This window comes from Oryx dammah, unplaced genomic scaffold (assembly GCF_014754425.2).
Source record: "Oryx dammah isolate SB20612 unplaced genomic scaffold, SCBI_Odam_1.1 HiC_scaffold_9, whole genome shotgun sequence".
Classification (NCBI taxonomy): domain Eukaryota; kingdom Metazoa; phylum Chordata; class Mammalia; order Artiodactyla; family Bovidae; genus Oryx; species Oryx dammah.
In genome coordinates this window covers 7956276-7983665 of record NW_024070193.1, presented here as the reverse complement: position 1 = coordinate 7983665, position 27390 = coordinate 7956276, and the positions used below count along the sequence as shown (strand labels likewise).

The 27390-nt window shown below is 58.8% G+C and overlaps 1 protein-coding gene across 3 annotated transcripts in view; it reads right to left on the bottom strand.

Annotated features, from left to right (window-relative positions):
* PTH1R (parathyroid hormone 1 receptor) overlaps window positions 1-18465 on the bottom strand; it is a 20954-nt gene extending 2489 nt beyond the window's left edge. The window contains exons 1-10 of one of the 3 annotated variants that reach the window (XM_040246832.1): window positions 18144-18465; window positions 7309-7411; window positions 5342-5476; window positions 3635-3784; window positions 3413-3531; window positions 3116-3210; window positions 2728-2920; window positions 2142-2295; window positions 561-621; window positions 161-227 (exon numbers count right to left, since the gene is read on the bottom strand). In XM_040246832.1, the coding sequence (XP_040102766.1) occupies window positions 161-227; window positions 561-621; window positions 2142-2295; window positions 2728-2920; window positions 3116-3210; window positions 3413-3531; window positions 3635-3784; window positions 5342-5476; window positions 7309-7411; window positions 18144-18215 (1149 nt within the window). In that variant the 5' untranslated portion in view covers window positions 18216-18465. Of the gene's footprint in view, window positions 1-160; window positions 228-560; window positions 622-2141; window positions 2296-2727; window positions 2921-3115; window positions 3211-3412; window positions 3532-3634; window positions 3785-4118; window positions 4309-5341; window positions 5477-7308; window positions 7412-18143 lie in introns of those variants that run through there. The other 2 variants (XM_040246833.1, XM_040246834.1) reach the window with 2 other exon arrangements.
* Between the last annotated feature and the right edge of the window lie 8925 nt (window positions 18466-27390).

Below are 27390 nucleotides of genomic sequence, written 5' to 3'. Positions count from 1 at the left end.
TCCCGTCAGGGGCTGGTCGCCGGGACCTAGGGCCCACGCTCCCGCCCAGCCCCGAGGCTCTAACCTTGGGGTCCAGGGGAGCCCCTATAGTTCCCGTCAGGGGCTGGTCGCCGGGACCCAGGGCCCACGCTCCTGCCCGGCCCCGAGGCCCCCTGCTCACCACGATGGAGGCCAGGATGGGCACCTGGATGATCCACTTCTTGTTCCCGGAGCTGAGATCCCAGCACCTACGAGCCGAGGCCATCAGCCCCCACACTCCCCACGAGGAGGCCCCAGGGGGAGTCGGTTCAGACAGCTGCACTTCCCCACCCCAGAGCACAGGACGGGGAGTGGGGGTGTGGTCGGGCCCGAGGCCACCCACAGAGCCCCTTCTGCAGTGGCCTCTGGGTGACCCTGAGTGGGCACCCAGCTTGAACCTGGGCTAAAAACGCCTGAAACCGGGGCCGCTCAGGGCCAGGGGACAAGAGGTGCCCCCTCATATGTTCTACGGAGAAAGAGGGTACCAGGGGTGTCTCTGGCCTGTGTCCCAGCCTCCTGCTCCCTTCTCTACCTGGACCTACCCAGTGTTGGCCAGAGTAGCTCTCACACCGACCCACACAGCCACGAAGATGGCAGGCAGACCTGTGGGCAGAGCGGGACAGAGTGTGAGGGGCTCTGGCTGCTGCCCACTTCTGTGCCACTCCCCTCACCCCTGGTGACCCCAGCTTAGCCCCCCACTGCCCCTGACCCCGCCCTCACCCTGGGCAAATGGGCTGCTTGGTGACACAGCCCTGCTCTTACATGGGCTGCCTGCGGTCCCCACAGCCTCCCCTCAGGGCTCCAGCCCCCAGGACCCAGTTCAGCCCTCTACCCTCATCTTGGTTCTGTATCTTGTACCACACACATGCACTCCTGTTGGGCACTTGGTGAAATAAGGGATCACTAATTTATCCACACCCAGTCCATTCTGCCCTCCCCTCCCCTAAAGGGTGCTGTTCTGGGCTGGGGGCTCCCTATGGAGGGGAGCTTACAATCAGGGGTTTTCTGTTCCAGCATCCCCCCTGCTTTGAAAAATCCCCATGGATGAGGCTGGATAGTGTGAGGGTTGTTGATCCAGGGGCTACAGAGGAGTCTCAGTGTGCCTAGGCCCGAGCCACTTCAGATGGTACGTGGTACCTCTGAGTGAGTTTTGCTCTAGGAAAGAGCCCCATTCCCCACTCTCCACCCCCTCCCACTTCATTCTAGGTCTGGCATACCCTTGGGAGGGGCAGGGCATGACCTGGGTTTGTGCAAGGAAAAGAGCTGTGATGTCCCTGTGCCACAAAGTTCTGTCTGTTCCCTTATCTGTGTGCAGACACCCTCTACCCCAGAGCGGGCATCAGCCTGCAACTCTGGGCTTGCCACGGGTAAGGTCAAGGTCAGAGTGTCCACCAAGGAGCAAGGAGGCTAGGATTATCGATCTGAGGGCCTTGAGGTGCTGAACACGGAGAGGGCTCCACCCACCCAGCCTGCCCCTCTGCAGTCTGGCCAGTCGCCCCGGAGCCCGGCCAAGCTCTGGAGCTGCCAACAATAATGGACAATTATCAGTAACTCAATCCTGGAGCCCGTCGGGGAGGAGGGCAGAGCCCCAGCAACCCATTCTGCAGAGGGGCTGTCGAAGCCCAGAGGATGCTACAGAGCCAGGGCCTCCAGTTCTAGGCCACGGACCCTATGCACGGGGGGTGGCAGAGGCCTGCATAGCTCCACGCGGCGTGGGGAGTGGTGGAGAAAGGGGACTCCGGGTGGAGGGGGGTGTTCCGGATCCCAGCTCCAGTACTGGTGATACATTGATAAGCATAGCTGCCTTCCAACTCCAGCCCCACGATGACCTCTGACCCAAGGTCCACTCTGATCCTGAGTGGAGTCTTGACCTGAGAATTGCCTGCCCTTCCCTCTTCTGGCCTGAGCCTCAACTCCAGGTGAACCTGCCTCCAGGACAACCCCAACTTCAGGCTGAGCCAACCCCAAGTGAACCTCTGGCCAAGCCCTGAGCCTGGGGTTCAGCCTGTGGGGCATCTACTGCCCCACATCCAGCACAGGATGTGCCGTGTGGGTGCCTTCCCCTCAGTGGCACTCTCTGACCCTGCCGTCCATGGTCCCACCCTGCCCGCGTGCCTGCGTACCCCAGCCGAAGACTGTGAAGCCCCAGAGGTACTTCTTCTCTGAGAAGAAGGCCATGAAGATGAGGCTATGCAGATACAGCCCCTCCACCAGAATCCAGTAGTAGTTGGTGGCCAGGAAGTAAAGGAAGAAGGTCACAGCCACCCGGCAGCCCACCTAGGAGACCAGCTGGTGTTAGCCAGAGCACAGGGCCTGCATCTGGGGAGGGCTGGGAGGGACTGAGGGCAGGCAGTGGTATGGGATGCTGGTAAGATCGGACAAGCTCTACTAAGGGCTGAGGAGTGTGTGCTGCAAAGATAGGAGGACACTCAGGACAGTGGTGGGGACAAGGGGATCATGGAGAAGAGGTGGGGTGGTTGGGGGCCTGGGCTGAGGCAGGAGAGTTGATGAAAGTCCACGCTGGGCGGGGAGAGGATTCACAAAGCCCTAGGCAACAGGGGTGGGAAGGATGCAAAAGGTGGATGTGAGAGGCCCGGAGCGCGCGCGTGGTCGCAGGAGACAGGTGAGGGTGCGTGGGGCTCCCGAGAAGCGGGCGGTGGCGAGGGGCCCAGGGCGGGCAGGCGCGGGCCGCCGGAGCGGGGCACTCACGTAGCCGGCGGCGGCGGCGGGTGGCGGCGGTGCCTGGGCGATGGCGCGCAGCTCTTCCTCGGTGAGGCGCTCAGCCTCGTCGAGGGCGGTGCCCGAGTAGAGAACCGCGTCCTTGACGAAGATGCTCACAGCGCGAAGCATGAAGGACAGGAACAGGTGCATGTGGATGTAATTGCGTGTGCAGTGCAGCCTCCTGCGGAGCACGCGACAGCACGGTGGGGGGGGTGGGCACGGGCACACGCGGGGCGGGCAAGGCTACCGGGAGGGGCAGGGAGGCCCCGCTCTTCGGCCCCACCCGACCACGCCCTTGGCCACGCCCACTACCTCCCTCGGCCCCGCCCACGTCCCCCTCCCCACCAGCCCCCGCCCCACTCCTCGCCCCGCCCACCTAAAGTAGGCCAGGATGAGGACCGCCACGGTGAGAGATGCCAGCGAGACGGAGTAGCCCACGGTGTAGATCATGCCCAGGCGGTCAAACACCTCCTGCGCAGGTGGGGAGTTACCGTCAGAGCCCTGGGACTCGGGTGAACACCAGGTTAAGGGTCGGAGAGCGCAGGTACGTTTGCTGGAGGAGTCAGGACTAGGTTAGAGGTCACCGGGGTCGGTAGAAGTGGGGTAGCCTGATCCGGGTCAGGTGAGTGGGGGCGGCGGGAGGGGGAACCGGGGCGGGGGGAAAGGCTCGCACCCGTTCGCGCGTCTCATTGGTCAGGAACTTGAGGCACTCGCTGTAGTTGGCCCACGTGCGGTTGTGCCCAGGCACCAGCTCCCAGCTGCCATTGCGGTCACAGCGGCGGTAGGCATGGCCTGCAGGTCCGCAGGCGGAGGTCAGGGCAGTGAGGTCTGGAACCCCTGAGCTTCAAGTCCTGACGGTGCCCGCGGTCCCCCACCCTACTCCAGCCTGCCTTACCTTTGTGATTGAAGTCATAAATGTAGTCGGGACAGGGCATAGCCACCACCTCCCCTGGAGCCCCCAGCGGCCAGCACAGGATGTGGTCCCACTCCGGCAGGCAGGGGCGCCCTGTGCCCACAGAGACAGACAGAGAAAGGTGGAGGACACCTGTCCAGATCCACAGTTCGTGACCCAGAGGAATAAACACACCTGTGCTGGCTCCTACAAGGGTGCACCCCAAGACTGGAGAACTCAGGCTTGGAGCATTCTGGAGAGAATGTATTGAGCCCTTACTCCCAACTGCGCCCTGCACCCCCTGGCCTCGAAGATTCACTACAGCCCCTCCTTGCGGGTGTTGGCAATGGCCCCATTTTCTAGATTGGCTAGCAGAGGCCAAGAGAGGTGAGTGATTTGCCAAGGTCATACAGCCCAGGGCCCTGCCCTCCTCAAGTTCTCAGCCCCTGGCCAGGCCTCCCTCTTTTCTCTCTGTTCTTGGTCCCACCTTCCAGGTGTCCCTGGAGAAGGGCAAGTTCCCAGAGTAACTCTCCTTCATCTGAGAATGCTTCCAGCGTGATCCAAGCCCAGGGACCATGGACTGGAGGCAGGAACTCTCGTCTCCAGTGCCAGCTGGACTCCTGAAGAACTGCCCACCTCATGCAGGTGTCCGCCTTCTTTGCACTTCAGTTCCTTCACTGGGGAATCAGGATTGATACGCACTTCCACCACTACCCGAGACCCGCCCTGAGCACCTGCTCTCAGACACTGGTGATCACTCATGGAGGGACATATAATCCCCCAAAGCTATAAGTGCTAATTGCGGGATTCAAGGCAGGGTGACACATCCCACTTTGGGGCTCCAGCCTCACAGCAGAGATGCTAAGTGACCTTGGAAAGACTCCAGCCTCTGAATTTTCCACTTCCACCCCCAGCTCCCTTCTCTCCCCCCGCAGGGCTCCAACCACAGGACTCTCCAGCCACCCTGGAAGGTTGCCTTGATGGCTAGACCCACCCTGGCTTGGTGAAAGGCTCTCTGTCCTGGGCACCATATTCCCAGCCCCGCCTGGCCAGGCCTACAATTCCCTCTGATCCCTGGGGAGCCACAGGGTGACCACAGCCTCCCAGATGTGGCCCATCTGGAATCTGCTGCCCACCCAGCCGGTTCAAACCGGCCCTGTGGCTGCAGCCTGGGTTCCACGTTTGTCTCTCCTTACCTCCCCCAGGGACAATGCAGCCCGCATATCCCTCCCTCTCTTCTCTTCTGCCCTCCTCCTCCTCCCCCTGTCTGGCCCCACCCCTTCACAGCCACCTTCCTGTCCTGCCCCCCCTCTCCTTACCACCCCACTATGTGTCTTGATGCACCTCTTCTGACATATTGAGTCCCCATCCTGGTGCCTCTGGCCCCCTCTGTCTCCCCCTGCCTCTCTATTTCTGTCTCCATGTCTCTCCCAGCCTCTCCCTGCTCCTCTCTTTCCCAGATTCTCTGTCATCTCTCTCCATGGGAGGGGCCATAACCCAGGGTCTACCCCTGAGGTGTGTGGGTCAAGTTCTCTGCCCACCTCTGGGGGTCCAAGTCCATCCAGCTTGCCTGCCCCCTCCACTCCATCTCCTCCCAGCACCTCCCTTCCTCCAAGAGCCGAGGAGCGTGATGTCACATGGAAGTGGCAGAGCCGTGGGGCAAGTGGGTCCGAGTTGGTCTCAGATGGTTGCATGGAAGCACAGACGTACCTCGGGGCCTGCTGCCAGTGGGCACCTCCTTGTCCTCCTCGGACTCAGGGTGGAGCTTCCCAGATGCCTTCTCTTTCTTGGGCTTTCCTGATGTGGACCCAGATGCCCATCCTTTGTCTGACTCCATGATGTCAGCTGGAGAAATCAGGGCAGTTATGGCTGTCAACAGTGCCGCTATGCAGGAGACCCAGGGTCCCCTCCTGCCTCGGAGACTCCCCCTCCACACAGTAAGGGTTGTCCCCTGCCCTGCTGACACCCAGCCTGACGACAGGAAGAGATGTGCTTTACAAACGGCAAAGTGCTTGCCCCGTACAGAAGAAATCAGGAGGCATGTAGACTGTCAACAAGGGGCTCAAGGAGGAGCAAACGCCATTCAGGTGTGGGATCAACTAGCGGTTTGAGCAGTAAATGTGGGCAGAAGTGTCTGATTCAGCAGTTGTAGCCAAAGCCCACCAGGGGGCGTATGGCAAAAGCAGACCGTGGTGGTTATGTCAGCAGAGAGGTTAGAGAGCAAAAATGAAGTCTGGCCAGAGCACCCCTGTAGGTCTAGAAGTTGGTGGTATGAAAGATAAGAGCAATAATGTGCAGTTGTCAGGAGAGGGCCAATGAGCCCACCTACCCCATCCCCTGTCCTAGGATGCCCAAATAAGGGGTTCACAGCTTCCACAAGGGACCCTGGAGCCTCTCCGTCTCAGATGGGACCTGGCCTTTCCCTCTGTTAGAAGTCTGAGGTCTCTCTTCCTTGCTGAAAAGTCTTCCTCCTTATGTGACCTTCAGCTGCAGCCTCCTGGCCCTCCCATGTTGGGTTTTGTGACAACAATGGGATGCTAATTGCAGACACCCTGGGCTGAGACAGAATTGCTGTGCCCATTTTCCCACCTGAACCTGAGGGCATCAGTAGAGTGGGGGTAGCAAGGTGTGATGGAGTGAGAAGGGAAGGCCTCCGTGGTTGAACAGAGACAGCAGAGGGAGGTGCCTCCAGGCTTCCGCAACCAGAAAGAGGGCTGGGTTCAGACCCTCCCAGCCCCTGATGTGACTGGGGCGGGGGACCAGGGAGCCACTGGTGGGGCCAGTGTGGGCAGGGCTCTGACAGCAGAGACCATGTGAGTCCCTGTGAGTGGGAGCAGGGGCTGTGGGCTCCAGGGGATGTCACTGTGCACTTGCGTCTGGGGTGTACGTCACCACCCTCTCCCAGGGGTCTGAGGGCCAGTGCAGGGAGGCCAGTGCCCACCACTCAGGTGGGGTCTGGATCTCTTCCAGGTCGAGGGGATTAATCAAATAGAAGTCAGAGGCTGCACTGGTTGCTCATGAAGCCCCATTTCCGCTTCCAGGAAACGGACTCAAGGAAGAGACCAGCTTGAGACGGGTGGGAGCTGTGAGGTCAGGTGACTGCCCCTCCCAGCTTGACCGTGGCCAGGGTTCCCTGGAGATGCTGTGTTGGTAGGAGGGAGCGTTCTTACCCCTTCAGGAGCCTTCTACTGGACAGTGACCATGACCGACATGGATATCCATCCGTATTCCTCTATTCTCCTTCCCTTCCAGCCCCATTCTGAGCCTGGACACCCTGCCTTGCCCTGTGCCCAGGGGCCTCTTTCAAAGACTTATTCACGCTTCTGGATGGCACTGGGTACTGCTTCCTCCTCTAGGAGGCAGTCCCGGCCCACTCCGGTGCTCCTGCTCCTGGCCGGCCTCACCACATCTACGCATTAGAGATGATTCAGATTGTAGCTGCCTTCATGCCCTCCTATCCCAGCCCTGGGAGGGGAGGCTCAGGGCATCTCTGAACCTGCTGACTTTCAACTCACCTGACTCACCCCACTTTTGGTCCTAATGTGGCCTGGCCCCCTTTACCTGGGCCCCCCTCCCTTGGTGCCACCTGCCTTTGCCTCCTGGGCTCCCACCTTCCTCTGGCCCCTCTGCGTCTCCTGCCCTTGGCCCCCTAGACCCTCCTGCGGCCCCGCCCCCACCTGGCCTCTGCAGGACTTCTTTGAGCCGCTTCTCACATTGGGCCTGGGCGCGGTGCAGCAGGAAGATCTGCTCCTCTTTGGTCATGACGTCATCTGCATCCACCTACCGAGCAGAAGGTCAGATTGCAGGCACTTCTTCCCCACAGAGTGCTGGACGCCACAACTATCCCAGCCTCCTTGGGGGCCCCCCCCCCCCCCCCGCCCCGAGCCACACACACACAAGAATGTGGGAAATCCGCCTTATGTAGCTCCATTTTACAGACAGGCAGCCTTGGCTTCGAGGGGAACGGCCTGACCTGCCTGACCTACCAGAGGGAAAAAAGGGGAAGGAAGGGGGGCTGTCCCCCACTTGTCCGATAGTAACCCCATAGAAAGCAGCTTCTGATAGTCGCTGTCCAGTCTGTTCCCCAAGGGGGCGTGGGAAAGGGATGGAATGTCCCAGGATGGAAGCTCACCGGATCTTGCCGTCTGCTGGGGACCCTGGATAGGGAGGGGGTGGGTAAGGGTGGCGAACTCTGTGGAAACAAACGGGAGCCTGAATTCCTGCAAGTCCTAGTGCCCTTGGGACCTTGGGAGTCACCGATCTCCACCCTGGCCCTCTCCCCAGTCAGTGCTTTCCCCGTGAATGGGTGAATGGCGCGAATGGCGAGCGCCTCGGCCCCTCCCACCCTTGAGGTCCCAGGAGGGAGGGAATGGAGAAACTGCTGGCAAGTGGTCTGGGTTGGGCGGGGCACTCGCGTGCAGGCTGTGGGTCGGAGTCACCCACATCCATCGCTTATCTGGAAGCTTTTCTCCATCCCTGTAGACCCTGTGTTCTGGTGATGTGGACAGACCTTGGTTCCTGCTCTCCCCTCTGCCCGGGATGTCCTTCCTTTCCTTCCAACACTGCACACCCTGGGTACTGGCTGCCACCCGCTAGGTTCACTGGCAGTATTTTAAGGACGGAAACAGGAACATCATGGCAGGGGAGAGTCGGGGCGGGACTCACTCTGAGCCTCTGTTTCCCTGACTTAGGGTTGGGAGTCAGAGGTTAAAGGCAGCATCCTGCCCCGGGAACAACTCAGTGTGCCCCAGCCCCGCCACCGCCATGAGGGACCACAAGAGGTTAATACATCCCCTCAGGTCCCACCCACCTTCACCTTCCAAGACAGGGCCGCGTCCCTGCAGAGGCCCAGAACTGGGGGAAGTGTCCCATGAGACTACTCAGACCCAGAGCTGGGCTGTGACCCCTCAGACTCCACAGGGCAGAGCCTGGTTCTCTTAGACCTTCAGCGGGCGGAGCTGCATCCATTCAGACATCCCCCGGCAGGGCCGGGTCCCTCCAGTCTGCGCGGAGCTTTGCCGAGCGGGAGAGCCGAGAAGAGGCGGGGGAGGGAGGCGGCGGCGGGGGAAGGGGCGGGTACCCGCGCTAGGGGGCGGGCCGGCCGGCCGGGCGGGTCAGGGAGCCCGCTGCAGGGAGAAGTTAATTGACCGAGTCTCTTGGTGGCAGCAGCAAGGGCTTCTAGAGCCAAGGAGTCTCCAATTGGCTCGGTCGGACGTGGGTTCTGCTGGTTTCACTTAGCGGAGGCGCGTGCGCGTCTTCGCGCGTGCGCGTGCGTGGCTGCACATCCTTGAGTGGCCACGCACAAGCCGTCTGGCGATGTGTGCACTTGTGTGTGCCCCTGTCTCTGTGAATTCTCACGTGGGGATCTCCAGCGTGCACATTTGGGACGTGAGCCTGGGGTATCTGTGAAGGTGTTTCTGGGCAAAGGTCCGCGTGTGCGTGTCTGCGAGTGTGTGATAACGGTTGCTCATTAGCCTGCATGCCTGTGGGTATCCGTGCTTTTGCGCGCATATCACTGGCATCTGAATTGGGCCCCGAGATCTCAGCTGGACCCAGTGCCCAGGAAGGGCTGGAGAGATTCTCACATGTTTGCTGCTGGCCCCTACAGCTTCTCTCATTTTCCCCACCTCCAGCTATGACTGAGCAGACTAGGGCAGAAGTGGCCCTGAGAACTGGGGTTTGAGGGAGGCAACTCCGGTCTGCCCTAATCCAGGGAGCTCCCAGACTAACCTGAGGTTCTCTCTGTGCCTCTGGCACTGGGGACCCAGGCTGCTAAGGAGTCTGAGCCCATCCCCACGACAGCACCCTTTCACCACCATTTCCGTTATTGCAACTGGCACTCTGTCAGCTAGCACCATCATCACCTTGACCATCAACACCAACTCAGCCACCCCCTGCCAGCACCAACACCACCACCAGCAGCAGCACCATCACCACCAGCAGCACTAACCACTATTAACACTGGCATAGCCACCATCAGCACCGTGACAACTGGTAGATCATGACCATCACCACCACCAGTGCCTTTTCCCCCAGCACAATGACCACCATGACCGTCACCACCCCCTCCAGCACCATAGCCACCAAAGGCAACATGAGCACCATCCTCACCACCGGCCCCATACCCAGTGTCAGCGCCATCTTTCCTGTATCTTAGCCTTACTCCCTCAGCCCCCTTCCCCACCACCCCTTCTCCTCTCCACCTTTATCTCTTTCAAGACGAACAGATACTCACCATACTTTTTTTTTTTTTTCCCAGCTGACGGAAACCTCCCGAGTGGCTGACAGACTTCCACCAGTCCCCGAAGCCTGGCACACTGGCCCTCTCCACAGACAGACTAGCCCACTGATGTGACTGAGTGTCACAGCTGGTGCCCTGGACTAAAGGCAGGCAGGCAGCTGTGGGTTGAAAACTGCCCATTTGGCAGACAGACAGACAGGTGTGCAGCTGGGTGAGGACCAGGAACTCACTCCTTACCCTCTCACAGGCCCAACGCATCTGCTCAGCCTCTAACTACTGCACTCTCTCTGTGGCCAAGAGGAGGCACATTCTCTGCCCAGAACTCTCATTTCCCAGTGGGTCTGGGAATGCCCAGGAAGGGGGAGGATACGTGCTTCAGGCATCAGATAGCCCCCAGATTCCTTCACCCGCAGGGTCAGGGGCATCATCTCTGGCCTCCCTAAACTGTATGACCCATTTGTCTGTCACCCAATCACAGCAGAACTGCCACCGCAGCAAGAAGAATTCACGTCAGTCAAGAAAGCACTTTCAGGACTTCCCAGGGGGTCCAGTGGCTAAGACTCTGCTCCCAATGCAGAGGATCTGGGTTCGACCCCCGGTTGGGGAACTAGATCCCACAGGGCACAACTAAAAGATCCTGCATGCCACTACTAAGACCTCATGCAGCCATATATATATATATATATATATATATATATATAAGCGCACACACACATATAAGCACTTTCCCAGGGAACAGAGGGCAGCCCTACACCAAGTGCATCCCCACTCGCTTTAGAGCACAGCACCCCTGCCTGCCACATCACGTCTCCCTGCACCTGCACCCTCTCATCTAAGGAGATTCTGCCACCAGCACTGGAGCGTGAATCCCGCCTCCACCACCAACTGGCTTTGTATCTTTGGTACAGTTGTTTAACCTGTGTGCCTTAGCTTTCCACCTGTAAAATCAGGACAATAAGAGGGCTGTTTGGGGGACTTCCCTGGTGGTTCAGTGGTTAAGATTCTGTACTCCCACTGCAGGGGGCATGGGCGTGATCCCTGGTTGGGGGACTAAGGTTCCACATGCTGTGCAGCACTGCCAAGGATAAAAATAAATAACAGGGCTGCTGTGAGAGTTAAACGAGACACTGCATGAAAAGCGCTCCACCTTCATGGAACTTCATGGAGGTGGAGCCCATGGAAAGCTGTAGGCTACCATTGCTAACAGGTCAGCAGCACCACCAAGTCATGGCTTTCCGAGTGCCCTTATGGACCTCTGTGCTGCGGGACACCATGGGTACCCCCAGGCTGGGGACCCAGAGAGACAGGGAGATTGAGTAGATGACAGAGTCCAGGGGGCCACAGTGAGGGGCACAGGCTGGGGATGGATGAGGTTCCAGGGAGGATTGGGAGCGGGGAGTACAGGACAGCCTGCAGGGTGAGGTGTGCCTGGCAAGCTTAGGGGGTGAAAGGCATTCCAACAACTCCAGATGTGGATTTCTGGATCCACCCTGGACTCACACTAAGATTCCAGGTCACTGCCAGACCCCCCACACTTGGGCTTAAGGGGCAGGAGGGCTGCCTCCTCTGCTTCTGCCCTGAGTGAGGAGGTCGTATCTCCTGGGACAGATGCAGAAAATGCTGATAGCTCTGATTCTCCTCCTGGCCTGGCCACGCCCTCCGCTGCACCGTCCTCAACCAGCCCCTTTCCCCCTGCAGAGTTCAGGTCTCCTCCGCCTGGCTCCTGTTAAGGAGGACTCAGACTTACATCATTTTAGATCCAGAGAGTCTGTGCATCTTGGGTCTCACTGGTGAGGACTGAGGGGCCAAGGGCTGCGTCATGGCCAAGGGTCAGTTAATCCATACGCACCACTGATAGGGTCACTGAGCCCTGGTGACAGGTGTCCCGAATCCTGCTTCCTCCCACCCTCCTCCTAGGGTCTTAGGTTAGGGCTGACTTCCCCTGACCTGACCACGGTAGAGCTTGGCTGCAGCACTCTCCCCACGTTCAATGCTCCCACATGGACCCTTCCTGGGTGCACACATGTGCATGACCTGCAGATTGCGAATAGGCAGGGAGAGAGGTGGCCTGGGAGCCCAGAGTTGGTATCTATGGGGCTCCAGGCAGGGTGCAGAGCGGGGCTGAAAGCCAGTATGTTATTTACAAACATAGAAGCTGCTGTCTCAGGGAGAGAGTAATGTGTGGTCAAGAAGCCCGGATGTGTTTCTCATTTCCTGAGTTCAGAAGCTCACAGGGAGAGAAAAGCCATCTGCTCAGTACCCCTCCCGCCGAGGGGTGGGGGCAAACAGCTCCTTCTAACTCGGCTCCCGGGGTGACCTCACGGAGGATGGTACTGGAGCTGGGGAGGCAGGGATGGTGGCAATAGGGCTGGACAGACAGACGGTGGCAGACAGTGAGTGGGGCGATGTGGACGCCGGTGATGGCAATGGTGTGATGGTGCGGAGTGGTGGAGAGCCAGCTCCATGCCCCTGACCAAATGAGGGCTGCTCCTCTCGGTCCGTCTCTTAACTGCCAAATTCCACACATTTGCTGTCTGTGATCCCAGACATGCCTACAATCCTCCTCCTCCGGGCAAAATGAAGGAGGAAATACAAGGGATCCTTCTTCAGCTGCTGACACCCCTGTCTCTGAGAGAGAGGCTCCTGATACTGATGGTATCTGCCTCAGGATGACCTTTTGGGTTATCTCATCCATCTCTCTGCCTAGGGTCAGCCTGGTCCCCTGGGGGGTCAGGCAGCTGCTGGCTTCTTGATCACCTCCAGAGAAAGCAGATCTACCTGCTGTTCATCACTGGGTGTGGCCAGTGTCTCCCATGCCATGACAGCCCCTCTGCAGGCTGTCACCCACCACTGCCCCTGGAGCTTTAACCACCTCTCCTCCACCTTCCATCACATCTCCGTCTTACAAATGCCACCACTGAGGCTGAGAGCACAGTTAGAAAGAAGAGGGCCAGGAACGGAGCCAAGGTCTGCTTGAACCAAAGCAGCAGCAACTCCAGAGGATGGGAAAGAAAGGAGGGGGTGCCCGGCCGCATGGATCCGCTAGAGTCAGCCTCAGCACCAGTTCTCCTCGGAGCCTTTCTGGATTGCATCTTTCACTGTGTCAAGCAAGAGCCTCTTTGCAGAGCTTCTAGAGGAGCTCACAGAGGTAATTTAGGGATGCAGATAGATGTGGAGGTGATCAGATAGTGATGGTGTTTATTGGTGATGGCAGCTTCCGCTCAGCTCTGCCTGGGCAGAGGACAGCTGCTCACTCACACATTAGGAGGAAGGGGAGTTCGCACCTCCAGAAAAGCCGCAAGGAGAAAACCCTGGCTAACAGGAGACCCCCTGGTGACCTCCTGGCCTTCCTGCACCTCTTCTCCAGGTTCCACTCCTGGGACCTGTGCTGGCATCCCTCGATGTCTCCCATGCCAGCTGGCTGGGGATTGCTCCCTGCCCCTTGCTGCCCTCCGTCTGTCTGGCTGGCCGAAGCAGGCTGGGACGGGTTCCCTGCCGGGGACACTCCTGCCCCGCCACGCCACCACTGACAAGTGCTGACTTTTCCTCCCCCTCGCCTGGCCTTCCTGAACAGGCTGCCTGTGTTCGGGGCTGGGAGGGGCTGGGGGGAGGCACTGTGACGCCTCTCATCCTGGCCAACGTGGACGCCTTCAGGGCAGGCAGTGGGATGGAGCCTGGGGTGGCAGAGTTGGCTGCTAGGACCCGGTGGATCTTCACAAGCAGCCTCTACCTGGCCTGGGGGAGCGAGGCCCAAAAGGATGGTATGAACTAGCCTAACCATAAGGTGGTCAGCAAGACAGAATCCTTCCAAGTCTTACCTCTGCACAAGGCAGGTTCCAGAGCTGGGGGTTCTGAAAGGTTTGGGGGTTTCTGATGTCCCTGAGAATCCGAGCAAAACTCTGCACCCTCTCCCAGTCGCACTGTATTTTGCAGACAATTTCTGGCATCTGCAAACCCCCCACCCCACCCTTTCTTTTTCCTGGGGACTTTCTGAAAGAGCTGCCTTCCTGATGTGGTGGCTGGACAAGGGAGTGTCCCCAGAAGGCCCACAACAGGAATCTGGGGGAGGCCTCTTGACGCCTCATTAAAACATTCCGAAGAAAACCCAAATTCCCGGGAGGGTTCAGCCCCCTCCTCCTTCTCTGTCCACAGGCGCTCCCAGAGCTGCGGGTGGAGGGGTGGGGGTGTTTAAGGGCAGGTGATATAAAAAGCTTCAACAAATCAATACCAAAAAAAGAGACAAATAACCCATAGAAAGAGGGGTAATGGCTCTGAGCAAGCTCTTAGAAGATGGACTATAAACCAACGTACAAGTCCAGAGGCTCACTGGTCATTAGCAAATTAACGTGACAAGAGACACTATTTCTCATGTCATTCTCATTAAAATGACAAGAGACACCAGGCAAATGTGAGGAAAAGAATCTTCAGACCATCCCTTGAAACGGAGAGTATGCCTTAGAGGCCTGTTGATCACTCCTAGGGCTGGAGTATAAACCCGCACGGGCGTTTTAGAGGGCTGTTTGGCCATGTCTCTTGAAGTAAAAAAAAATATGCATGTTCTCAGACCCAGCAATGACAGGATCTAGAAATATCCTACAGGGAAATGGTTGCACAAGGACACAGGAGGGCATTTCAAGGGGCTTCCCTGCTGCCATCTGAAATCTCTCTCTCTCTCTCACACACACACACACTTGAAAATTATGCAGAAACTATCTAAATGTACATTTCAAGGGACTGCTAATGAATCTCAGGCTTTGGAAATACTACACAGCATTAAAAAAGACAGATTTATATTTACTGACATGAAGGTCTCCAAGATACACCTTTAAGCAGAAAAATGCATATGGCAGAGCCGTTATCTACAACCTGCCATCATTTATTAAAAAACAAACAGAAAATGACAGACTAAAACTGTCTACTTTGTATGGACACCAAAGGGACCTTTTTGGAGAAAAAGCTCTAGGAGAACATCTCCCACCCAGACTGTTTTTTTAAAAAAGCTTTTTCTCTAGAACGGAGAATGGGGTTTGGGAGGAATCAAGGTTAACGTCTCTTTAATCTCTATTACTTGAATCTTCTATAAGAAAGAACATATTCAAGTATAGTTCTGAAATTAAAATAAGAAAATAAAAGTAAAATAGCCAAAGGATTCTACTGGAAAGAAAGAAGAAAGAAAAGGAGGAAAAAGGAAACCAGAGGGAGATATAGGGGTCTCCTGCCAGCAGAAGCCCTCACCCTACTTTGGAGGAAGAACCTCGGTTCAGGTGTCTGAAGACTTGAGTTGAAATCCAACCTGGGGCACAGACTCACTCTGTGACCCTCAGGGCCCTTTCCCATAAAATGGGTGACTGAACAGATGGAATGAGAAAAGACTTGTGATGGTTTCTAGCTCAGAATCCCAGGATAGCCACTGTTCAATACACAGTCAGTTCCTCCCCGTCTGTAAAAGTGAGCCCCTTTGGCTAGCTGACCCTGGAGCATGCTGGGAGTGCTTCCGTGGAGTCCCACCCACTGTGGCCTCTCCTGAGTCTGACCCTGAGGTCGTATCTCTACACTCTAAGCCTGCCCCTCCCAACCCTACGATGCCGACCTTCGCCGCTCCCACTGCAGTTTCTCCTTCACAATGTGCATGCCGAGGGTGTCCTCAGGATGAGGCATCCCCGAGGACAAGACCACCCCTTTCCCCGCTCCCCCAGTCAAAATCTGCCCGCCCATCTCTTCCTCCAAATGTCACCCCACCTGACCCTCAACCTTACAGCTACTCTTCTCTGGCACAGAAAAGATGGAAGACACAAGAGGGACCAGCTGAGTCTGGCCACAGCCAGTGTCCTTCCACTGGGAGACCTCTTGGTCCTGCAACTGTGAGGTCCCTGGACTGGGGCCAATTGGGTGGGCAGTATGTCGGTTTGGTGATGGGACGCTATCTGCTGAAGATGAAGCGATATCCACTGGGTGTAGGAGAGGATGTAGGCAGACTGAGTTTCTTGCTGGCTCCAGCTGAGCCCAGGGGGCCCACAGGCTGTTGGGGGAACCCTCAGGCCATATCCTCTATCCCCAGAGCCAGGGGAGGTTCAATGTACTCATGTCCTGTGTGTCAGCCACAGATGTTCTAATAAGGTCCCACGGCAGACCCCGCCCTGGCATCCTCTTTCCCTACCCTCAGCCGTGGGCCAGGGCTAAGCCAGGCATATTCTTTGCATGTGCCTCAGCTTCCCTGGAAAACAGTGTGGGTCGCCATGGATCCCTGATAGAGGCACAGGGCTTGACCATGGTGGACACGCAACAGATAATGGTCGTTATTGGTTGTGTGAAGGTCAGTTAAAGGAGATAAAAACAGAACCCTTTCTCAGAGGGTTGTTGCAAAGATTGAACTAGCTAATATTGTAAAGTTCTTAGAACAGTGTTTGGTAAGTAGACAGCAGTACAGAAGCATTTATTAAATAAAAACAAGAAAAAAAAACAGACTTGGGTGCGAGTGTGATCACAAATACACAACACATACGTATGCACAACCATGCTCCTGCAAGTCACGTTGCAGACCCACAGCCTCAGACACACGTGAAGTCACACAAGGAATCGGACACTCACACTCACACAGACCCAGAGAATACCACACTCCGAGTCCCAGTGTGCCCCTCTTGGAGACACAGATATACTCTTAGGTCACCCACGCCCATGACCCCGTCTATTCCTCAACAGTCGCTTGCACACATGCATGTCCACAGACCATGCTGGCTGGCTCTGCATGGTGGCTATGCTCACGACCTTGGAAGGGGCCCTGGGAAAGGTGACCCTGGCCCAAGGGGAGGCTGGGAAATAGCTCTGGACCCTGGCATTCACCAGGGTTTTGCAGCATGCCTGCACAGGGTGCTAATCACCTCTGAACCTCGGTTTCCTCATCGACAAATCCTTGTATGTGGCGATGTCTTTGGCTTTGGGGTGCCATGCTGTGTGGGCATGGACAACAGTGAATGGGATGTGCTAGAGCCAACGGAGAAGAGGAGAGCTGCAGATCAAGGAATTCTTAGGCAAATGTTTCTTTCTTGGTGTCTTTTTACAGATAGGGAAACTGAGGTGGGGACAAGGACAGCACAAGGTTACACAGGCTTTGGCAGAACTGGAGGAATCTAAGAGCTCCCGCCTTCCCACCTGGGGCTCCCTCTGGTCAGGGAGCCAGGCAGGAGGGGGCCGCCTGCCTGTCTCTCTAGAAGGCAAATATCCGGACCTGGGAGGTGACGGGGAGCAACTGGGGCCTTGAAGTCAGACGCACAGGCGGACAGTCTCCTCAGCAGTGGCTGGTCCCCCGAGACAGGGAGGGCTGCTGTGGGACCTGACTGACGCCCCAGGAAATGATCCCAGAATCAGGAGGGTACTCACGCTTCGTGCCTCCAGCCCTCAGCCCCTGCCAGTCTTTTCCTATTTTTCTTTGCTATTCTTGGTCTGTCTACTCCTCCTGCCCTGGGGAGCTCTCACTCCCATCCTCTTTGTCTCCGTCTCTCTCTTCTCTCTGTCTAACCTCATCTCTCTTCTCTCTGTCTAACCTCATCTCCTATTCTGTCGCTTCTTCTCCCCGTGGTCCCGTTGGCCTCTGCTCTCAGGAGGGTACAACGTGGGTCCCCTCACGCACCCGATCAAGTTTCTCTTGTGGGAGTGTTTGGGGAGGTCAGTCTCCTTCAGGGGACCTCCATCCCTCCTCCATACACCACACCATACCCGCCTCCCTGGGCAGACATCTTCCAATCTGCGTGAAGCTGGACATGAGTGCAAGCATGCGTGTGTGTGTGTGTGTGTGCAATGGTGCAAACTGGAGGGGGTCCCTGAACCCTACCCCCTGACCTCAGACCACCAGCCCTGTGTCCCAGATTGCCAACAAAACTTGCAGAAAACACAGGCCCCCAGAGCAAAGTCTGTGGGATCCTACCTCAGGGCCAAAGCCCAGTCTTCTGCTAGATCACACTGTCATTTTCAAGGGAGACACAGAGCAGAGATGCTCTCAGAAGCAGAAGACAGGAGAATCCCAAACACAGATTTCCAGACCTGGGACCCCAACCCCAGGCTTCAGAAATAAGGAAGCCTTATAGGCATCTGCACCCCAGAGTCCAGACATCCCAGAGACAGCAGGCACCAAGGATCCCGGGCTGGAGGGGACCCCCACCCAAAGTTCAGATTATTGGGGAGAACTCAAGCCTCTGAGCCCTGGACACACATCCCTCCTCCAGGGAACCCATAGCAAGTCCGAAACCTGTCCGGGAGTGTGAGCGGGTGACTTACCAGCGCGTATGCGGAGCTGAGCACCGGGCAGCAGAGCAAGAGCGCCAGGCCGGGCGCGATCCGGGCCCCCATCGCCACCGCCTAGGGCCCCGTCCCTCGGGGCAGCCGCCGCCGCCGGCCCTGGTGGTGGTGGTGGTGGTGGGGTACAGAGCTGCGTCAGGCCGGGCTGCCCCGCCCACGCCACGGCCTAGGGGACCCCGGAGGCCCGGCGGCCCGAGGCCCCGGGGCCCGGCGCGGGGCCCATGCGCGGAGGGCTAGCGAGCGAGCGCAAAGGAGAGAGAGAGAGGGAGGGAGGAAGGGAGGCAGCCGGGGGCCGGGCGGGCGGCGGGCGGGCGCCGAGAGCTGCGGAGCTGCCCGTCTGCCTCCGAGCGGAGAAATCACATCCATATGGCCGGGCCCCCCGCCCCCGGCCCGCCCCCCGCCCCCCCCCACCCCCACCGCGCGCCGCCTTTTCTTTTTTTTTTTCTTTTGGGGAACTGGGAGCTGTGGCTTTGCCCCCACGCCCAGTGGGGGAGGGGTCGGGGGAGGGGTTGGGGTCGCGGTCTGCGGGGGGCGAACGGGACTGTTATTTTTAGCTCCGCCGCTAGCGCAAGTCGGGGGGCGGGGCGGGGCGAGGGGCGCGTTTTGCGCAGCTCCGGGCGTGCAGCTTGGGTACTCAAGCCCAACTTTGCAAAGACGCTGAGCCCTTCGAGGATCAGGCCGCCAGCTCCTCGCCCCTCGGCCCCCTCAACCCCATCCCGTCGGCGGCGGGCTCCGGCAACTCCCTCTCCATCCTCGGCCGGAGCCCCGCCTGCTCCCGCGCCGCTAGAGCGCGCCTGCGGCCGGGACGCTCGGTCTGTCTGCCTGTCTGTCAGTCCGTCTCTAGCTCCCCCGGCTTTGGCCTCCGTTCCTCCAGCAGCCCCGAGCTCCGTTTCGGTCACTCCCTCGCTCCTTCCTTCCCCTCCCCCTTTTCTCTCTACGAAAACATTTGCAAGTTTCCAAAAAAGCCACGGAGCCGAGCGGCGCGGGGCTGACGGCTCCACGGGGCTCGGAAGAGGCGCCGCTGACCCCGAGACAAACCAGCCCGCCCGCCCGCCCCGGTCGGGCCGGGAGTCACCCTCCCCACCTCCACCCTCCTCCCCTCGCTGCTGGCCCCCAACCCCGACTTACTCCGAGCGCGCCGCCGCGGCCCCCGCCTAGCCATGGGTGTCGGGGATCCCCCGACAGCCTCCCCAGGACAGCGCCCCGTCCGCGGCCCCGGGGGGACTTCATGGAGCTCTTGGGATCCCCCCCTGGCCGGCCTGGCCTCCAGCGCCCCCCGCCCGGCCGCCGCTCAGAGCCGCCGCCCGCCGCGCGAGTCCCTCGCCTCGGCGTCTGCCGCTCCCCCTCCCCCCGCGGCCCGGGCGCCTCTTCCCTCCCCCGCGCCCTCCCTGGGCCTCTCCGCCCCCCGCTCCCCTCCGCCGTCTCCGACGCGGGTGTGCGGAGCGGCGGAGCGGAGCTCGCGGCCCCTGCTCCGGGACGATTCTCCAGAGGCCGCGGCCAGGGGTCGCACAGCGGCGGGATGTGAGTGTGCAGGGGACGGGGCCGGGAGCTCTGACATCGGGGCCCGAGAACGTGGCGCGAGCCGCTGCCGCCGCTTCATTTCCCTCTCCGGGAAGGCACAGACGTTATTTATTTTTTTTCTGATCGTCCGGCCCGGGCCGGTGAATAGCGGCCCTCAGCCGCGCAAACAGGCCCTCTTCACGGGCGGTACCCCGCGGGCCCCCGGCTGCAGCGCTGTCTGTCCGCCCGCGGGACTCCCGCTCAGGCTGGACCGGGATCCCCGGGGAGGCTGCTCGGCCGCCAGCCCCTGAGCCTGGCTCCGCCGCCGCCGCCCTCCCGCCCGCCCCGCCCTCGCCTGGACCCCCAGCTTCAGGCAGCTCCCGAGTGGGTCGGTGTGCTGTGCCCTAGGCCCGCCCCCGTCCCTGCCCGTGTCTCTGGCTTCACACCCCTCTCCCTCCCTCCCCCAGTCTCTCTCCCGGGTCCGGGTCTCTCCGAATCTCTACCCATCTAGACGCCGGCCGGGCCTCTGTAGCTCCGCCCCTGACTCCACCCCGGGGCTTCTAGAGGCTGCAAGACCCTAGACTCAGCTGAGCCCCCCACCGTGAGGTTCCGCCTCTCCCTTCCACCCTTTCACACCCCCCAAAACTCTTGGCCGGCTCTGGCGCACTGGGGACCCTCAACTTGGGAAAAGGGCGGGAGGAGGCTTTGGGGGCGGGGGCCAGGTGGGGGCCGGGCTTATGAGAACCCGCCCCGCCCCGGAGAGAAGTGCTCAGAGGAGGGAGCCTTGGACCCCAAACCTAGGACCTCAAAGTACATGGTGGGGAAGCTGAGGTTCAGGGAAGGCCGGGGATGCCTGAAGCAGAGGGCTTTAGGTATCTTCAGGAGGAAGCTAATGTGACTGTTGGGATCCTAAGTGGCAACCCCAGCTCACCCACTTACCAGTTGTGTAATCCTGGACACGACGACTCTCCTGCTGTCTGAGCCTCAGTTTCCTCATCTGTAAAATGGGAAGCTGACCAGCTGATTCAAAGGGCACTTTTGACTTTACTGTTTTAGTGCCTTGGAGGGTGGATATCTCTTGGGGTTTCCCAGAGACCCGTGGACTCTGAGGGCTCCCCAGGCTCAGCCTGTGGAAATTGAGCTCCTCAGAGCCCTCAAACAGCCCCCATGTCTCCGGGTTGGCCCCTTTCTTCAAGATGAATGAGTGCACAAGCCCTAAGTCCACTGGAATCCAGTTGCAGCCAACTTTCCTGGTAACCCATCCCTATGCCTGCTCAAATTCACCCATCTCCCAGACTGTACCCACAGCAGTCTCCTTCACATTTCTATGGCCATACTCTCTTCCATGCCCACTACCCTGAAGTTTCTCATCCTGGTGTTTAAGGACTGTCCTGTTGGAGGCAGTTTCCTCCAAAGGCGACTCTCTAGTTCACTAGACTCCTGGTCCTCTTTCTGGGTTCACTCCCCTGTGTTTGCCTTTGTAGTTTCCTCTTCCAGGATCATACTTCTTTGCCTGACATAAAGGACATCTCTGTCTCCTGGGGTCTCCATCTCTTCTGTTATTGGGGAGGGTGAAGCCGCTCTGGTTTGGGGGCTGCTCACTATGATGAATGGGCTCTTCTGGAACAGGAACAGAGAGGCTCAGGTGCCCAGAGCAGGCACCTCAAGAACACTCCAGAGAAGCTTTATGTCTCTGTTTCTAAGCAATTCAATTCCAAGTTTTATGATTGGATGACCCACAGCCCTTGATGATAGGAAAAGAACATTCATGGAGGGATTGGAGGCACTGAGGGGTAGAGCTAGCGGCTGACGCAGGGGGTCCTTCTCAGATCTGACACCAGCAACCTTGAGATTGAGAAACAAACAGTATTTTTGCTTGAGAGGACCAGGATGGGCTATGGATAGGGCTGCAGAGAAGGATCTAATGGGCTGTGGGCCCCGTAAGGGTGTTTCCTTAGCTATAACTCATGTGCCTCAGTCCAGACTTCTGCTGGACATTCCATCACTGTGGGTGGGGCCTCTGACCCCCTAAATCAGCCCCAGGCCTCTGGTTAAAGTGCCACCATGGGGTTGGGGGGTGTCACACATTAACTGGTAGCACCCCAGTGCCTGGCAGAGCACAGCCCACTCTTTTTGACAGGCAAGCCCCAGGGCCCCAGGGTCAGTTTCTGGTCAGTTTCAGGTCAGTTTCAATGGTGTCTGGAAAGGCCTGGTTGGGGGTGGTGAGTGGGAATAAGTCCCCATAGGGACTCCCCTCTTTGACCCCCAGGCTGGGGCCTAGGAGGAGGGGCTAAGCCCTGCTGGAGCTCAGAACAGGAGCAGGGGCCGGACTCCGGTTCAGCAGCCCTGGGCTGACAGGCCTCTGCTGCCGTCATTGCCACCATGAGTAGGGCTCTGGCCAAGGTACACAGACCCTGGGGCCAGAGTGGGCACCAGACTCAAACAGGAAAAACAAAGGCTCTCTGAGACCTCTGCAGCCTGGCCTCACTCCCTCAGAAAACCCCTTGCCCTAGCCTGGAGGCTATCTGGGAGAATTAGCCCACAGACAGCAAACCCCCACCCCCATCTTTCCTCAACCCTGGCCCCAAAGTCAGCCTGAATCCCAACCTCAGCCCTGACCCTAGAGTTAGCTTAACCCCCACGCCTTACCCCTGCATCCTTATCCCAGTCTGATCTCTAACCCCTGATTGAACCCTGACCCCAAGCTGAGCCTCCACCAGGCCTCAATCCCAGACCTCTTTCCAGGTTCCTAGGCCCCTCTGGAAGCTGTTCAACGCAAGGGGCTGGCTGAGGAGGGGATGGCCAGGCCATAAGTGAGCCGAGGTGCCACTTTTACAGCCATTTCGGCTGCTCATAAACACCCCCCACCCGGATGAGTCACTGGAGGCTCCCAGGCAGCTGGTTGGGCAGCCCCCTCCCCTTGCAGCAGAAGGCCTGGCTTTCTCACTTCTCAGGGAGGTGAATGGCAGGAAGCTGGGACACAGGGGGCTGGGCTGCCCCGTCCCAAGCAGAGAACATTCCTGGGGCAGGGGCAGGCGGCTGTAGTTGTGGGATTTCTGTCCCTTCTGGTCACATGATCACAGCCCCCTGCTGCAGTAACACCAGATCCGTTGGTATCTCCTAGTAGGCATACCTTGTCTGCCCCGCGGGCACAGGGACACACACACTAACCAAACGAGGTGCCCCGAGCCTCTCCTCTTCCAGCTACACTCAAGTCCCAGGGCTCCCCTGGACCCCACTCACCTGGAACCCACAAGACCGTCCAAGTAGGGCCTGGAGCCACAGAGCAGACTCAAATTGGCCATGGGAAGGCCATGGATAGCCCTGAGCAGCTTCTGCGGTTCAGGCCTAAGCAAGGATGTTGCTGTCCGGGACAGGAAAAGGCCTGAGTCAGAGCTTTCACTTGAAAAAAAAAAAAAAATTAATTATTTTTTTACCAAACTCTGCACTAGCCCAGGACTTTGTCCCAGACCCCTGGTCAAGGAGCAGAGGTAGGCCCAAGCAAATCAGTGTTCAGGTGTCCTGGGCTGGGCCTCTCTGCTACTGTCCCTCTCTGCTACTGTCCCTGGGTTTGCCTGCCAGGTGCCCAGGCCAGTTCAGCCCTTCAGGTGTGTCTGTGCCTCAGTGGTCTTCTCCTTGCCCTGCCAAGCCTTCCTGACTAGTTGTCCTTCTGTCTGCTCCTGTGTACCCCCTGCCTGCCCCTTCCAGCATTTTCTGCATCTCAGAAATTTCAGGCCTCCATGAAATATGAGCACAACCCCTATGAGTGACTTCATTCAAGTTTTGGACACCTGGAGAAATCGGATGACGACCCAGAGTAGTTCAAACCTAGGCCACAAGCAGGAAAACTGAGGCTGGGAAGGTCTGCCCTCCAAGCACTGGGCATCCAGTTTCCCCCAGCTAGGAGAGATGAGGACCCTCATTCTATCCAGCCTTTGTCTTGATCCCTGCAGACCCACGCCTCCCTCTCTCTCTCTGACTCTTTACTCACTGGAACATGTGCTGCTGATGTGAAATCAGCCAGGAAGCCCTGACAGGCTGCTCGCTCCCACACTGAACCCCCACCCCGGCCCCGCTGGTCCCCAAGCCGCCCCCTGCCAAGGCTTGTTGCAGGTCACAGGGGGGTGGTGGACAGATGACAGGCGACCTCCCTCTGTGGTTCTGCACAATGAACTGTAGCAGAACCAGTGCTGGACCTGGATGCTAAGGGTGAAGACGGTGAGGAGGAGACCGTGCAAGATCCTGGAACTTCACCTCGGGGCTCAGAGGCTGCCCTTCTGCCGGAGCCTAGTCTGAGCTGGTTTGAGTCTGGAAGTCTCAGGCTCAGCCTGACGAAGTGTAATGATTCACGTGGTAGCTGCTGCTCCACACATTCCAGCCACAACTCCCAGTGCTTAGCACGTGAGACGACTGGCCCGGAACCACCCCTAGTGTCTGGGGCATGTTCCTAGGGCCCCCCACCTCAGGGGTGACCTCTCCCCAGGTCTTCCAGGCTCCTGGGGAGGAGGGTAGTTTCGAAAGTAACTCTCTAGTTCACAGGCTGGAAAGAGGGGTGGGGAGCTTGTCAATACCTGGTCTCCAGGTAGGGAAAAATGAGGCTCGGCGGAACTTCCCTGGTGGTCCAGTGGGTAAGACTCTGCACTGCCACTGCAGGGGGCGTGAGTTCAGTCCCTGGGTGGGGAACTAAGATCCGGCACGCCAAAAAAAAGAAGAAAAGATGAAACTTAGAGAGTAGCCTTGGACTGGCCAGGGGCACGTAGCCAGACTATGACAAACAGTGTTCTTACGGGAGCTTGCAGGATTCCTGCTCCTGGCCTGGGCGAATCCCAGTGTTTGACTCCAAGGAGTATCCCGAGCAAGGAGACCATTCTGTGACTAAGGCCATTGGAGGGGCGGGGGGCCGACTTCAGCTTTACAGGTCAGCGGGCAGCTGTGTTCAAGGGAGAAGACCTCCTGTGCCCTCTGTGTCAAACTTCCCAGCGCCCTGAGCTTTTCCGCATGGAGTCTGTCCCTCCTCTGAGCCCACACACACCCCCTGCTCCCATCCTTCCTGGCCAGGGAAGCAAGAGGCTGGGGCTCAGCGCCTGTTCTGTTCTGACCTGTGGATCCTGTTCGTGGCCTCGGTTTCTCAATGTGTCATTAGCAGATGGGCAGTTCAAGGCCTGAATGGGCCACATAAAGTGCCCAAGCCCTCAGGTCCTGGACACAGACCTGGGAATCTGAAAACCTGAGGTCCCTTCTCCCCATCAGCCTTGGGGGCTTGCCTGTGCAGGTCAGGCCGTGTTCCTCCAGTGGGCCCCAGCCCAGGGTTCTGAGGGGCGAGTCTAGCGCTCAGCTCCGGGGACAGGAAGTCGTATTTTGGTCCCGGGTCCTGAGGAAGGAGGCAGGGGGAGAATGGCAGCTCAGACCCAGTCATGTTTACTCGGGCCCGCCCCCCTCTGAGCTCAACAGGCCCATTCATTGGGAGCCCCATAAACCCTTCGGGGCTCCCTGAGGTGCACAGCGCCTGGACGCCAGGCCTGGCTGCCACCCCCAGACCTGCTGGAGGCTGTGGGCAGCAGGTGGGGCATGAGGGAGGCAAAGGCGGGGATGGCCATGGGGGACCCAGATATGCCTCGGCTTCCAGAGCTTTGCCTTGGGATGACGGTTTCTGCCCACATGCACTGTGGAGCAGTTGGGGAAATCAGAGGGGTCTTCATGGCTGTGTTCCCTTGGACCAGGCTCCCGAGAACATGTCCTCCAAGCATGTGGCCTTCAAGGCAAGCCTGACACTGTGGTGGTCCAAACCAGAGCTGACTTCCTGGTGAGGACCCTATGCCTGCCCTTGCCCTGGCAAGGTGGGCATGGGTGTGCAGCCCTCCGGGGTGGAGAGAGGCCCTGGTCGTCTCCAGCGCTCTCTTCCTCATCTATTCGAAGGCAGATCTTCATGAGAAATGGAAACGTGGGGACTGGATGGGTCACTGAGCAATGAGGTCCTAAGGTCTGCTTACTCACAGATCAGGAGGGGTGGTTCATACCAAGAGCCCCACCACACGGTCCTCCCGCTCTGCTTAATCAGATGTGGTGGAATATTGTCCTGTGGTCTCTTGACATGGAAGGGGTGCAACAGCATTTAGTGAAAACAACTGTGGGTTGGGGGTCTGATCCCCCCCCCCCCGCCCCTCGACTCCCGTGTGACCTTGGAAAAATCCCTTCTTTGCCCTGGGCTGGCTCTGACCGGACTCAGAGGGGATGCAATCCAAAACTCCGCTCAGCCGCCGGGGTTCCATGCTGGCCAGGGAGGGTGAGGGTGGGAGCAAGACTTCCCACCCCAGACTCTTTTCAGTAGCTCCCGCACATGCATGGGGGCATCCTGGCCATCCGCTCAGGGACCCTGGCTGGGGGCAAGAGCGGAGTCTCCTTTCCCTGACGCCTTCCAGGTGGAGTGTGACTTCCCGCTCCAGCGGTTGTAAAATCCCCTGAAGCCTGGTGGGTCCCTAGTGGTGGTGGGGGTGGGGGAAGGGAGGGGGAGGTGGAGGGGGACGGGGGTCTATGCCTCGGAATACCCCCCTCCCAGGCGTGTTTGACACGTGTTTCCGCCTCTCCCGGCATGGGCTCCTGCTGCTGCTATTTATAACCTTTAAGAGCTCCTGCCGACTGCAAAGTTTTCTTAAACTCAAAATATCACTGAGGTCCTGGGCACGCGTTCCAGAGGCCGGCTGAGCCCTGCGGTTTGAAGGGACGAGGGGGCCGGGGAGGAGGAGGGAGGAGTGGGAAGGGGGTTAGCTCAGACCCTGGGTCTCGCCTGGGGTCAGTGGCGGGGAGGCCTGGGGTGGGGGAACCCCTAGTTCTTGCAAGTGGGGGTTCTCCTTGGCCTGGAGGGACCCTCTATGTGGGTGGTCCTTGTTCAGACCGGGCCATCTGAGGACTGCTGGGCCATCTCTCTCTGGGCCTCAGTTTCCCCTCATCCTGAAAGCCTCAGGGCTCGCTAGCCGCGCGAAGCGATGAACTGGCAGTGACATTGGGAACATCTCGGGCTGCGACCAGGGCTGTGTCTGCCTGGCTGTCCAACACTCGGCAGGCACAGAGCCTGGCCCAGAGGCGCCGTGGACGTTGGCTGAACTGGCCAGAAGGGGAAGTACTTTGGGGAAGTTTATAAAACTGTGTGGGAGAGCGATGTTCAGAGAGGGACAATGGCAGGCCAGAGGTCACCCAGACCAAGTCCCCAAGCCTTCCCAATACCCAGGGCCCTCTCTGGCTGTGGAAGAGGCTGAAGGGTCCCAGTTGGGGACAGGTGGGTCACCACCTCAGAGGGGGATCTGGGGGTGACTGAAGAACGGCTATGCCTGGCTCAGCGACCTCCCTGGAGCCTGGAGGGGGCACTGCTCACCAGCTGGATCCAGCGAGGACTGGATGCAGTTCAGAGCCACACACCCAGCTCCTCCTGTCCTGGGCCACTGCTCCATCTCAGGGGCCCCTCTGCCTCCTCAGGAGTGAATGAAAAGTTCAAGCCCTGTTTCCCAGGGGGAAAGCAGAGGCCCCAGGGACCGTGGACTCAGTCATGCTCTCCACCGGGAGGCTGGTGGTTTAGCTTCCCCTGCCTCTGCAGCACCCCTTTCCTTTCCTTTCCTGCCTTCCTGAGCTGGTGTTGAGGGTGCAGAGGCAGGGAACAGGAGCACTGACCTCTGGGCCACCTAACATATCCCGCCCCCCCTGCAACGCCCTTTGCCCCACAGCCGGCTCCAGA